General features: G+C 40.9%; 1 protein-coding gene and 1 long non-coding RNA gene across 3 annotated transcripts in view; one reads left to right on the forward strand and one right to left on the reverse strand.

Annotated features, from left to right (window-relative positions):
* The window catches only part of ALG14 (ALG14 UDP-N-acetylglucosaminyltransferase subunit), a 36,882-nt gene that overhangs the window by 21,113 nt on the left and 1,452 nt on the right, over positions 1-14,317 (forward strand). For both annotated transcript variants that reach the window (XM_061461904.1, XM_061461893.1), the window contains exon 3: positions 2,063-2,185. In XM_061461904.1, the coding sequence (XP_061317888.1) occupies positions 2,063-2,185 (123 nt within the window). The remainder of the gene's footprint in view (positions 1-2,062; positions 2,186-14,317) is intronic.
* LOC133273586 (uncharacterized) lies at positions 87-10,936 on the reverse strand. Its single transcript, XR_009744893.1, has 4 exons — positions 10,772-10,936; positions 10,034-10,108; positions 1,285-1,389; positions 87-1,038 (listed from the first exon to the last, which is right to left on the reverse strand). It is a non-coding gene; the product is annotated as an uncharacterized LOC133273586 (long non-coding RNA).

The following is a 14,317-nucleotide window of genomic DNA, read 5'->3' on the forward strand; positions in this document are numbered from 1 at the left end:
TTCCTCATCTTGTCAAGGAATTAAATCCTTACAGAACTAAGGACTGGAAAAAAAACATAGTAATGACCTAAGAGAAAATCAAATACTTCTCTTTGATCTGTGGTCTGTTGTAAAACCTACAGTATTTAGGGAGAAGGAAGGGAAGCCAGAATGAGCATCTTGCTTGCAAGAAACAAAATGTTGCACCTCTACCCACTAAGTCTCTTGGGAAAAAACATAAAATCCAGAATGGCTCCTATGAAAAGGCTCTGCTCCTGCTGTCACTTGCCTCTTTGTTCTTTGCTGCCCTCTTAGCCTGTAACCACAAGTATTCTACATGGATGCTCCCAGAGCTGTTAGTCAGGAAACCTGCTATGCTCAGCACAGAGAACCTGCTTCAGCTCCTGCTGGCTTACTCTAACAGCAGAAAGACAACTTACTTGCTGACTGACAACATGGAATTCTTCACTGGATCATATACCCCCATTTCTTATATCTGAGATGGGCAACAGGAGTAACTAACCTTTACATATGCTTGTTTGACCATGTGTTTTCAGTTTTATATCGTGCTATGAAATCTTGTTCCTCAGCATGAAAACAAACTACATAAGCTACAAATAAACCCAGTTTATTTGCAAGCATTTCAGTATATTCAGTTGAGCATGTTATGTTATGATAATTCACGGCAGAGGCAGTTTTCCACCAACTTTTCCTTGCATGCTTGCAAAACAACAGTATTTAACTATGATGAAGAAAATCACATCAGGTTTTCTTGGCAAATACTGTTTAACACCATTCTTATAGTGAAAGGAGCATCTGAATAGTGCCACCAAAGCTTGATCTGCTTAAAAGTACCTTATCATACGCCTATTTCTTGCAGGACTGAATACTATGCAAGGGTCTGAACTCCACTTACGGCATTGCTTTTATCACTTGAACTCTTCCAAAGCTTTAAAAAGCAGAGGCAGTGATAACCAGAATACTGTGGAATGGGGAGCAGGGGGCATGTTTGGTTTTCCATATTCTGTTGTCAGACTAATGCAATCAGAGTTTCAGCACCTGCAAAGAAAACATAAACCAACCAGTTCATAACATCTGGTAATGCCTTCCAGTATCACAGCAATTAAAGAACCTGATCACAATGAAACAGGATAATTTCAAATTAACGTAATATTCTGCATGAAGTGAGATGGTGACCATTGTCCACATAGAAACACTATGACAACATCAACGAACAAGTGCACTGCAGCCATTATATTTGTCTTTCATTTAAACAGTCACACATTCCATTGGTATCAGGACTACCTTCTGATATAGCAGTAGTTTTTAGGTGCAGTTCCTCTGCATCCACATTAAAGCCATATGCAAAGAGTGCAGGAGGCCCAACTACTGTGAACTGCCTACAGCATTCTGAGACAAAAAAAAAAAACACATGTGTTTTACACACAATGAATAATCTCTACTTTTTCCTAGGGAAAGAACAAAGAAAGCTATTTCTTAAACTTATTTTTTATTTCATGATAAGATATCCTTCCCTGTTTCTTTATGCAAATATTTGAATATGGATCTTACCTGTCTTTTCACTGCTCATTGAGTCCTCATTTAATGGCTAGTGATATTTGCTGTTACATTTTTAATAGTATGCACTGGACGTTAGCTAAAAAAAAAGTTGTTACGTTTTCTGCTGTGTAAATCCACAAGGAATTTAAATAGACAAAAGAGAGTCAAGTCACCGTGTTCGGATCAGACCTAGATTTGTGTCTCAGTGACCACGAGGTGGGGCACTACGTTAACATACTGTGGGAGAAGCTGCTCTAGCTGTGTTTGTCAAGTTAGGAATGTTTTAAAGGAATGCGAGAAGAGATTGAAAACCAGATAGATAGATCTAGTATTTCATTTTACTTTCTGCCACGATTGCTAAGCACGACACTGAATAAGGCATCGGAGAAAAGGTTTCATAGCCAAACATTTCCAAACTGGATTTAAAACAAAAAGTTGTCACAGAGAGATGTAATAACTCTAGAGAAGGAGCAACAACAGCCTTAGAAAAATAACAGCTCAGTTTATCATGCTTCTCTTTCAGTTCACCCTCGATCGCATTCCCAGAAGCCGTGAGGTTAGGCAGTCTTGGACCTCCTCTGTGGTAACAACGCTATATTCCATGCTTTACTCCCTTCCTTTAACGTACAGACGGAAACCAGATTTGGTAGGTAAAGTAAATTTTAACTTAATGGGAACTTGGTATTCTGCATCATAGAAGCATTTGGAATATCAAGACTGTATCTCATATGTATACTTAGATTTACAGTTCACAGGAAAAGTATGTTTTGAATGTAAAATTAAAGCTGAGAGAGCTATAGCAGCAATATATCAAGAGAGAACACATTGCACTGCCAGTGAATTAGAGTAGCAAATACCAGTTTCCCCTCTCAAAGACTGCAGGCAACGTCAGAGACTGTCACTCCCTTGTTAATACTGGAAGAGCTAACACAAACCAGGTTGCAGGTTCTTGATAATATCTCTTCAGGATTGCAACAGCACAAACTGTGCCTGAAAGCCTGGTAATCCTGTTGGCTGTCTTGCTCCTGAAATGGTAATGAAATCCAGGCAGAAATCTATACAGATTCGGTTCTTGTGCTTACATGGACTTCTCAACCTGTATGCATAGTTACACCCACAGAGGATATTTGTAAGCAGACTTGTTTTAGCTTTCTGTGAACTGTATGGCTAATCCTAAAGAGGCTCTTTGTATTTGTGATACTTTGACTGTTGAGAGAAACTGCTGTGTATAATTTGATGTCACTGGCTTCAGTAGTACTGCTTCAGTTCCTATCAGATCAAAAGCTATTTGCTTGCTGGAGTCTTCAGAGCAGTTTAGCATGCAGAACAACAGAAGCAGCTTTCTGCAGTTCTTGTTTTTCAAGCCTATTCTGAAGACTGGAGATAAAGTTGGGAGGGAGGGAGGAGGTGGCATACCATGCATTTCACAGTGATTTTAACTGGGGGTAAGGGGAGGGAATAATAGAGGGGTGTTTACATGAAGCAGACATCATTAGAGCAAATGCAAGTATCATATTTAGAAATCACTTTTTCACATCACTGGGTTTCGGTTACTGTCAATATTTTTTAACTTAATATTGCAAAAAATCTGGCAAAATCTCAATCTCACTGTGTAGCTTAATCTATTACCAAAAGTGGCAACAGGACTCAGGGATTAAAATGACACATATCATCAGTGAAAAGATTCGGTGTGGTATCTGAAGCAACTGGTAATATTGAATTGGCTTTAGAAGAAAAGGTCTGTGGTGAATTGCAGCTCCCCCTACTCTTGGCAACATGCAATGCTTCATAGTTAAAAACACACAAACAGAAAGGGTGGGACAAATGCTGGTGTTTACAGGACTCATCTATGATTTCTGGCACAGAAGTCAACAGCCAAGTTTAGAATAAGCAGAGTATTACATCACGCTGAGAACTTCCTATTTTTAAACAGTAAAGCTTATGGGTACTGTACATTTACAGTCTTAGCAACTGTTGTTTAACTGGAGGAGGGACTTGTAAGTCATTTATATGTGTGAGTGATTCCCAAAGCTTTACACTTGCTTTTAGGCTTGTCAAAAATGTGTGCAGGTTTGAAGCCTTCTCCAGACACCCAAAAGCTAGAGAAAAAGCAAAAATGTTGCAGTTTTCAAGGAGTGCAGGACAAGAGAAGTACTGCAAAGAAAGCCCTAAACCATTACGTGCACAAAGGCAAGATGTGGAACAGATAGGCTTAGGCTGGCATAACTAGCATATCTGTGGAGCCAGAAGAGCTGTAAAGGGGAAACAGCAAACCTAGCTGCACAGGAGTTACTGTATATGTGCTTATTTACATGAGCACTGTGCCCCCTTTGTATCTCCCGCTGATCTTCTGGCAAAGTTTCTTAAGTTTAGTTTGCATGAGAAATCAGTTCCGTCTAAACCTTCTTCAAGATAGTGAGTTCAGAAAGAGCTGAGCAACTTCCAGGAGACCTCTGCTGTCTTGCAGGACTTGAACCATACTTGAAATGGGCCCACAGGGAGTTTAAAGAAATGTAAAAGCGTAGTTGTTCAGTTTGAGATCATTTTCAAGAGGCCCATTTCCGAGTTACAGACATCTGCTTTCTGCAAGTTAAGTCCCTTTAGAGATATTAAACCAAATAACAAGATGTCAGAAGTCATGATCAGCTTGTTTTCGTATAGCTAAGGACTATAGAAATATAGGCGTTTACAGTGGTTTGCAGGCATGTGTATGCTGGGCAGCCTTAGATAGGCTTCCTATGCAAAGGCCTAAAATTCCAGGAAAGAAAGACTTGTGCCAGCACACTTTGCCTACACCTTCCTTTCCCCAGAAAAGCTTTTAAACCCATCAATTGCAGACAGATTTAATAGGTAGTCATAGCCTCAAAGACTGCAAATTCCTACCATGAAAACAGTTGGTCAGAGAAGACTTTTACTGCTTTCACTGAAAGGCTGAGAAGAAACATAAAACCAGAATAAGATGTTAGAAGACCTACTTTCTAAGGAAAGACACAAATTACACCAATTTAGTTACAGAAAATAGGACGAGACACAGAGATTTCTCACAAAGACAGTTACTGAATGTTGCACAGACTGTTTGATGTCCAAGGAATAAACTAATGTTACAGCCTTCCTATAATATGGATTAAGTCAGTAAGTAGAGGAAACCAATCTCCAGTTCTTCTGCTGCTTACAGAACTGTTATCATTGTCTCTAGGCTGACTTGCAAACCCTGAAACCAGATCTTCAGGTGACTTAGTCCTTAGGTTGTATTTAACAAAACGTGATTATTCCAGTCATTCTTGCACACCTGAAATTCAAACTGAAAACAAAGAACATGTGGGTACCATGCAGCAGAAAGCCGTACAGAGATTGCATCCAGTCCTTGTTTTTAGCAGTAGATGGGCTACAGTGGGCTATAAATGGATAGCTACAATAGAATCATAGAATAGTTAGGGTTGGAAAGGACCTTAAGTTCATCAAGTTCCAACCCCCCTGCCACGGGCAGAGACACCTCACACTAAAATGCATCACCCAAGGCTCTGTCCGACCTGGCCTTGAACACCAGGGATGGAGCATTTACAACTTCCCTGGGCAACCCATTCCAGTGCCTCACCACCCTTATAGTAAAGAACTTCCTCCTTATATCCAATCTAAACTTCCCCTGTTTCAGTGTGAACCCATCAGCCCTTGTCCTGTCACTACAATCCCTGATGAAGAGTCCCTCCCCAGCATCCCTATAGGCCCCCTTCAGATACCGGAAGGCTGCTATGAGGTCTCCACACAGCCTTCTCTTCTCCAAGCTGAACAGCCCCAACTTCCTCAGCCTGTCTTCATACGGGAGGTGCTCCAGTTCCCTGATCATCCTCGTGTCCTCCTCTGGACTTGTTCCAACAGTTCCATGTCCTTTTTATGTTGAGGACACCAGAACTGCACACAATACTCCACGTGAGGTCTCACAAGAGCAGAGTAGAGGGGCAGGATCACCTCCTTTGACCTGCTGGTCATGCTCCTTCTGATGCAGCCCAGGATACGGTTGGCTTTCTGGGCTGTGAGCGCACACTGAAGCTGGCTCATGTTCATTTTCTCATCGACCAACACCCCCAAGTCCTTCTCCTTGGGCTGCTCTGGATCTCTTCTCTGCTCAACCTGCAGCTGTGCCTGGGATTGCTCCGACCCAGGTGTAGGACCTTGTACTTGTCATGGTTAAACTTCATAAGGTTGGCATCAGCCCACCTTACCAGCATGTCCATAATTTGATCCGTGATTTGCTCTCCTTTAATATAAGGAAATTTCACCTAGAACTGTGCCAAAATGCTGTAGAAGGCTCCCCTCATTAGTGGACTGCACATCCTGGACCCCTAGGACCAGACTTAGTTTGCTTTTTTGGGAAAAGTTCTCAGCAGTTCCTACTGCCTTAGTGCTCTGCAGAGCTTGAAATAAGCAGACCTTTTCAGATCACTGCTATTTGGGAAAACCTGGGTTAAATCAGGCAAAGAAGGCAGTCCTTCCAGAACAGGGCCTCCTTCCCGTGGGAAGGCCATAGTAAGTAGTTTACATTTGCACAGCAAGTACAACAAGCTCTGCTGTCTCCTTCCCCACCAGCTGTCAGCTGAGTGAGTCTCTCCTTAAACTTCTTTCTAGAAGCCTGAAACCTGCTCAGCTGATTATGCTTCCAGCAGCCTACCAGTTCTTCTATGCCTGCCCATCCCATCACACACACTTGGTCCCCTGACTGGTTAAATTCACTGCAACAAGCTTCTAGAGTTGGTGCAGAAGTGTTCACATAGTAAGCTATATGAAAGAGGATCATTATTTCCTTTAGCTAAGTTTTTCCATTCTTTATGCCCTGCCCACAGATGTCTTTATTTCATAGCACTTTAACAAATGACTAGGACAAATAGTAAGTTATTGTCCCTTATATCACAGTTCTTACTAGAACTTTGTGGAAAGCTACAAAAGCTGGGTGGTGGCATTTTTTCCTCTATTCACTCCATAACAAGTGAACCTTTTATAATGCAGTATTAAGACTATCTGGTGCATTCTTTTGTATGCTGAATCTTTCCCCACTATTTATAATTCTTTTGGACCAGATTGACAATATGTCTGATCTACTCTTGTTCTTCTAGGATCAAAACAGTCAAAAGAAGCAAGAGTAAGAACATTGGCTTAAAACCTTCAGTGATTCAAATCATGTAGTCTAAAAAGGAAACAAAAGTCATTGAAATTTAACTTCTCAGTGTTAATGAAAATATGAGGCTTACTCACCCCTCTCTACTACCTTGTATGCTGTGTACAGCTACCCTGCAGCCACAATGTGAAATTACCTTTTGCTGAACACATATGATAAACATCTAAAGCTATCCACATTGGTTAGTTTAAAGCTAGGTTACTGCTCTGCTCTTTCTGTGACTGCCAGTTAGACATGCCTGTAGACACTGCATTTCAGAGGGAGGACAGAAGTAGCAGTAAAGAAGAACTGAGAGCTTAGATTTAAGCAGAGGTTAAACTAAAGACTATTCAGACTTAATTCATCAGCTCTCAGATTCGTTGTGAACCTAATGAATACCTTGGTCACATTTCCATTTTTAAAGCATGGTTTGAAGTAAACAGTCTTGCTATATCTGACCACTGAACCAGGCCACTGCTGTCAGTCAGCTACAGATGGCTAATACCTCTAGATTTTGCATTGTGAAGACATTTCAGGTATTTGATGTGGATTCTCACTATATCAACTGCAGTGATTAAGCAGTAGACTCAAAGATGTTTACATACATATAAAATACCAATTTTAGCTAACCTAAAATACTGCAGTCAAGCTCTAGTTAAGTGAATGCTTAACTAATGAAAGACACATTGAGATTTGCAGTTAAAGGCTCATTTTAGGCCATGAGTAGTAATATGTATGATTATATTTAACAGTCTTTTGACTTGATTTTTCCTTTCAAATAGAGGCAGGCTACTATACTAAGCAGTACTTTTTAGTATCAGGAGATAAGCCATTACTTTTAAATAGGCTCTAAAAGTTTCTATGGCACTTCTCATGGTGCTCTGACCAAGACACTTTAGTCAGGTTCAGACTCAGCCAAGGTGACACTTAGAACAACTGCTTGCTGAAAGTACTATTTAGTACCTAGTGACTGTAGCTACAGATGTACTTGTATCTACAATTTCATTCAATAGCAAAAGCATTTCACTGAATTTGTTTATGACCACCCTTTTCATCCACACAAATTTCCTTTAATTCCTAATAATTTATCAGCAGCAATAAACCAGAAACCCACTCCATGGTAATGCAGGTAGGGAGTTAGTTTATTCTCTAGCCTGCATCTGCCTTGGTAATCTTGTCCTTTTTTAACCAAGCTTCTATCCACCACCCACAGTTAATCACAAGACTCACTGGTGCCACTATTTCTTGACACAAACTTCTGGCAGAGCTCATGATGTTTGCTTGGTCCCACTGACAGTGTGGGTGTTAATTTAATGTTTTAATAACCAACACTTAACATTCCTAAAGACTTGACCATTAGCATCACTTTCATACCTATCATTATTTTCAATACATTGGTTCTGTGTTTCTCAGTTTACATTTGGCAACTAGGGTGGGGAGTGTGCTGATGGAAACTACCACTCCAAAAACCTTTTAATCCCAATGACAGACCTGCCACCTTTCATCTGAGATGCAGGGCAGTTAAGTAGGGTGCCTAAGGTTAGCTTCATCAAAAACAAATATATAAATAAGTCAAGCCTACATGTTTATGTGTCCAAATCTAGATTCTCTCTCTTCACTAAATTGTTGCCTAACTTCTGAGGCTCTTAATGAACCCGGTTATCTTCCTTTTCATCAGTAAAGCCCCCAGGCATACTCAGAACCAGACCTGAGCTGTTTAAGTGTCAAACAGCCGGATGCACAGCCTGAGCAATGCTGAAGTACAGAAACTAGGAGTTTCCCCTCACTGCTTGGTATATGGATGCTGATCCAAATCGCATCAGCTGGGCCTCTTCTCTTGTCTCTTGCCCCTGAGGACATTTGGATGGTAAGACTGGGTCAGACCACTAAATACCTAGAAGGCAGATGAGACAATGCCTAGTGCTGTTGCAATTAAATCCTGTTGTTAAGTCTACTTCCGGGCAGCTTTGTGGAAGCTCTCCTTTCCTCCCATAGGAAGATCCATGAGGTAGGATTTTTGTCTTCCTCTCCTTCAGGAGAACGCTTATAAGAGTTGCAGGAACAAGAGAGTTGGTGATGCTTCCCAGCATATTTAATTCTATGATGAAAATAATACTCCAAAGTAAAGCAATGCACATTAGAAACCCAACCGCGCAGTGTGCTGATTTAAGTCCCTGCACTTCCACTTCTCTCTTTCCTGTTCTGGCATTCACTGATCTTATTTATCCTAGTTAAGAAATCTGCCTGTAGGACCACACATGTCTGTGCTTGTTTTGAAGAGCACCTTACTTGCTGTGTGTACTGTATGATGGCAACAACGGGAACTGTGCCAACAAGATACACAGAAGAGTACTAGAAAGGTTTTCATGGCAATGCTACAAGCTACAGATGATAGTTGCTGACCAGCCTGAACACAAACTGTTGCTATAGAACACTATCTTCTTGCATTCCTGATGAGTCAAGTAATTTAGACAGTAGAGGATAAAAGTGTGCCCAGATATAAAATCAATTCTACCTTAATTACCCATTTACATCAGACTACACATCTAGGTATTTTTTGTCCCAGCCTGTATTCTGCAGGGAAGTTCAAACAGCAAAGAGGGTGTGAAGTTCTACGTGGTTTTATATACAGCTTGTGGAGGGAAGTGAACTGGGTAAGATTTTCACTCTTCAAAAAGAAGAAGGTGCAGTAGGTAATTTAATGACCTTTATATTGTTCGAACAGAACCTGAAATTCTTCTTTCTCCTCACCAGTTGCAGTAATAAGGAACTGTTGGAAAAGGTTCCTGCCTTTTTTGGTTTTAAGCCTTGAAAAAAAAAAAAAAAATAAAAAAATCAAACCCATTAACAATTCTAAGCTAGCATTCCTTGAGGTTCAAAACTTGAATTCTCAGACATGCTAAAGAGCTAGACTAGCAAAAGCTTTAACAAGAACACTCCCTCCCACATGCTCAAGTATTGGAGCTAAGGAGAAATCCCTCTCCCAAATCCTCAGAATTCTCTTGTTTTTCTGAGTAGCAAATAAATTTATATTCCCTGGAAGAGACCTTACTTCTGTCCTAACTGCAGTACCTCCCTGGGGGATGAAAAATGTATCTCTTGAAACCTTTTAGAATTACTCATTTATGGCAAAAATAACCATTTCTCTCTATTTGCCATGCAGGCTTTAGCTGTCATCGAAGTTAGCAGCAGAAATTGTTCCTTCATGGATACGCCCTGCTATGTCTGAGCATATTTAAAACCCCAAATCTATTCAAAAGAAAAGAACATGCACATTTTCTCTTACTCACAGAACATGATACTGAAACAAACAGCATGCAAATATAAAAGCAGTACTCTCCATACCTGGAGATCTTCACTGAGAAGGAGATGCAGGAATTTTGATGCACACTCTGTGATAAGTAAATTGTTTTCCCAGTGCTAAAGTAGAAAACATTGATGTTAGAGAAAGTTAAGTGCTATGCCCCAAATCCCATGGTGAGTCCACAGCAGAAATGGGAGTACAACCCCAGTTTCTTACCTCTCCAGACTTGCATCTTGGTCATGAGCTCATGAGGTAAATCTACTTACAACTAAAATTGGTATTTGTTCACTGGTGCTTTTGTTAGTTTGATTTCACAGTTACAGCATCTCCAGTATTAAGAAAGCGGGTCCCACAGCTGCAGGGCTGCAATGCCTGGGAGCTGTTCAGGCTACATTGAGCACTCAGTGGAACCAGGTCCTTGGGAATCACAGGTAGGAAATGGGAACAGCTGAGTCCAAGAAGCCAGATTACAGCTGCCTTTGTAGGTAGCATTCAGTGCTTCTGTAGGGGAAGGGAATGTATGTTCAGCTGGATACTTCACCTCGGTGTGTTGTAAGATAATACTGAAATCCAAGCAAAGCGTGATGAGCTCATGACATGCTGTGATTTACATAGCAGAATACAAATTAATTCCTTGCAGATTCTCTCTTTTCATGCCACAGAAACAGTCAAGATCCCCCCAGCAAAACAAGAAACACATCAACAAACCCATTTGGTATTGCACTCTGAAATCATCAAAGACAAGAAACTCCTGCAATGTCAAAACCCCCAGCTCCTACCTGATGAATACAGGAGTCCAGGTTTTTGTTTCTAAATGAGGCCTTTCAATTGGAGTTCAGATTGGTTTCCCATTTCCTCTCTTCCATACAGCCTTCTTTTTTTATCCCTTTGCCTTCCTTAAAATATCAGGAAGAGCTATTCAAATCTCTTTGACTTTTCTGACAAATCTCAGAGGTGTCTTCTTGGCTTTTGTATCTCTACAGGCTGAACAGTTCCTTTTTGTTCCCAAATATTAAATAGCCATTGAAATGAAGTATTTATCATCAACAAAAGCCAAGTTTGAGCAGGCCATCAAAAATACAAAATTATTAATAAATTACAGGCACACTTTTGTTCCTGAGAAGCAGAAAATACCTAATTGGGCTTTTTCGCAACACTGGTCAAAAGTAGCTCTGTTTTCTTGCCTAGATATACAAAGATGATGCAGTTAACCCAGCTTGTTGGTACCATTCTGCTTGCCTTTGCCTCTTTTAGTGGTTCTCCATCACTACCATCTAGTCCCTTATTCTTACCTCCACTTATTTAGCATTGTGAGGAAGGAAGCATTACCAGCACTAAGGAAGCTTGAGGAGTGTCCTCTGAACATACTCCAAGAGACAGCTCCATAGGCAGCAAGCAATGCAGTCTTCAGTTCTCAAGCATGCATCACCCTACAGCAACACTAATCAACATCCCCAGCCCTAGAAAGCTGAGTAGCTTTTCTCCAGGTGGCAAAGGCCAATCCCTGTGGAATTTATTAAGGAGAAGAGCAGGTGCCGACAGTTTATTATGCAAAACAAATCTCCCATGAGTTTTCCACTTTCTCCTAAGTTTTGAGGAACTGATGCTGTCCTCCAGTTGTTGTAATCTGGGAACATAAGCAGGACTCAAGTATCTGTTCATTAAAGATACACAGCAAATGTATGTTTACATATTGCTGAGGAAAACTGCATGTTTTCTGCTTTACTCATTTTTGTTTCAACTGGTGGCCTGGCATTTAATCCCAGTGAAGCTGTGAGCTATGCTTTCAGTGTTTGAGCTGGTAAATGTCATTCTACTACAGAGCTGCATTCACCAACTCTAAAGCAGCTTTTATCAGCAGCTGTGCCATGTGCCAGTGTTCCCAGTACGCCAGACTGCTGGCTTAGCTTGTTTTCTTTCAACAGTGGTAGAAAATATCTGAAACAGAAAAGCAACAATTACTCCATTTTAATAGGAAAGTGATTAATATGTAATTAGAGAGTCACCGAGTATAAATGTTGTATTCTGATCCTTTACTTTTAAGCCTCCATTAATATACAGATTGTTTCATTTTATTGTACTGTTCAAAAGCGGTTACACTGACTTGGTAGAGGATTTTAATATGCAGGATTTAGTTCCTAGACCTAGCAGTGGAGGCGAATGCAAATGGTGCAGAGATCTGCAACACTACCTTCTGGAATGATTCCTTACAGCTTGCTGGCAACAAAGTCAGGTTGCCCGTTGACCAAGAAAATCCTTGGGCAGCTCAGAAGGTCACAGAGGCTCCTTCTTTCCCTTTCTGCTGCCTCACTGCAGAAGTCTGAACCAAATAAACTAGAGATCTGTGGAGACATATCTCATGCAACGCAAATATTCTACAGGCAGCCTTGTAGCTAAAGTAAATAGATACTGGGAAACGCTTACCCTCAATAGCTGGTTGACCTTGTAGAGGCCCTGGTCCTTTCTTGCCCAATAGGTGCTTGCTTTTTCTGCACAGTATACTGATGATTCCCTAGAGATACTTGTGTTCTGCTGCAGGGGAAGAAACAAAAGCTTTGGTCTTTTCAAGGCGGAAAACACCAGTCCTCCAAAAGGTACTTTTGAGCAGTGTTTTGAGATTCACTAGTAGGACAGCTCATCTCCTTTTATGTGTTTAAGGGTGAATGTAGATGATTCAGTTCCTTTCCATCATTGACAAGTTTGTATACTGGAAGGAACTGAACAGCAGCATTTCTAGCTTATAGATTCCACAAAGGTTCCTCATCTTACGTTGTACACACTTCTTGTCTCAGGATTTTCCCCTGTATCCCTTGATGACTGTATGATACTGTATTCCAAGCAGCAGGAATGCTGGTCTCCCTTCCTGCTGACAATGTGAGAGGGAGTAAGTAGGACTGGTCGGACCAGATTTTTGGAGGGGAATTGCCACTCCAGCACGTGAGCAAACTGCACCATTTTCTAGGTACGACATGTCTCTGGACACACACAGAAGGTTAACTGAAGGTTAATTTTTAATGATCACAACCCCAAATTCAGATAGGGTTCTATTTGTCTGGTGGCTTCAGCAAGTTTGTACCAGTCTTTTTCAGGGGACAGTTCCTAAACCCAAACTTTTTAAAATAGGAACACCTATAGTCAGAGTATTTAATGGGCATTTTGGATATAGAGGTCCTATAGAGTCCCGTGCAGTTTGTCTTGTTTCAACTGGTATGTGTGGAAGGGGAAAGAGCAGAGGATGTGAGTTACGATCAGATCATGTTTTTTTAGAGTGCCTAGTCCATAATTTTCCTGGTTCTTTTTCTTGCGTACAGTTACTTTTCCATGAATCCAAGGGATCTGAGAAACAACTTACAAGTTATAAACAGTCAGTAGAAGGTATAAATTGAGTGCATCATATCAGAACCTTGATTTAGTAAAGGTGTTTTATTATAATTTCAATTTTGATTATTGCTTTTCTGTTCTGCACGTCAGCAAAGTAGTAACAGCAACTCCGTGTGGCCTTTAGAGCTACATAGAGTCACAACTAGACCCAATTACTATTCTTTATTTACATAAACTTTACTTAGTTTGGAATTCCTGCTAGCATTTACCTCTGTGTGTGCATTTAGACACAGGAATACCAAATACCAGACAGGCTGGAGCCCCTAGCCAAGCTTAATAAAGAGAGGGGGAAGTAGGATGAAGTGTACGGCACAGTGGCTTGATAAAGACCATGAATGTAATACTTCAGCTTCTGGGCTCAGGAGGATGTAGGATGTCTGCCTGACCTAATTCATATCTGTGACTGGTATGTTTTTGTGTCAGACTATGGAGAGTAAGGGACTGATGTCAAACTCTCTCCTTGCTTTAAACCAGTGGGTTGAGCTTTCAGACTAGATGGAAGCTGAAAGAGTGCAGAGCTGTCTGAGTCCAGACAGTGGAAGAGTGGCTGGGAACAGGGATGGAGAGGAAAACAAATACCAGAGATCACAAAGAAAACCAGGGGAGAGAGGATGGGTGGGATACATCTCAGACTACAGAGGAACACTGAAATTAAAGATACTTAGGAAAGGACAGGGGAGAGGACTAATGCAACAGAAAAAGGGCTTGGGGAGCAATGAAGATGAAACAGTATTTGTACTCCAGGTAGCTCCAGGAAAGGGAAAGAAGAGTTTCTGTTTAGCAGCAATGCACATTTCTGTCTGTTCACTTCAAGCTGAATATTTAATCTGAAATCAGGAGTCAGATTGAATATTTAACTCACCAATAAAAAACAGTAGTAAATCACTTTTTTGGACTGTTTTGGTGCTTCTTATGCACTTGCCTAAAGAGATGCTGCAGCAGGG

This window comes from Pezoporus flaviventris, unplaced genomic scaffold (assembly GCF_033815535.1).
Source record: "Pezoporus flaviventris isolate CSIRO_AGI_PZ_B2104156 unplaced genomic scaffold, CSIRO_AGI_Pfla_v1 ptg000001l, whole genome shotgun sequence".
Classification (NCBI taxonomy): Eukaryota; Metazoa; Chordata; class Aves; order Psittaciformes; family Psittacidae; genus Pezoporus; species Pezoporus flaviventris.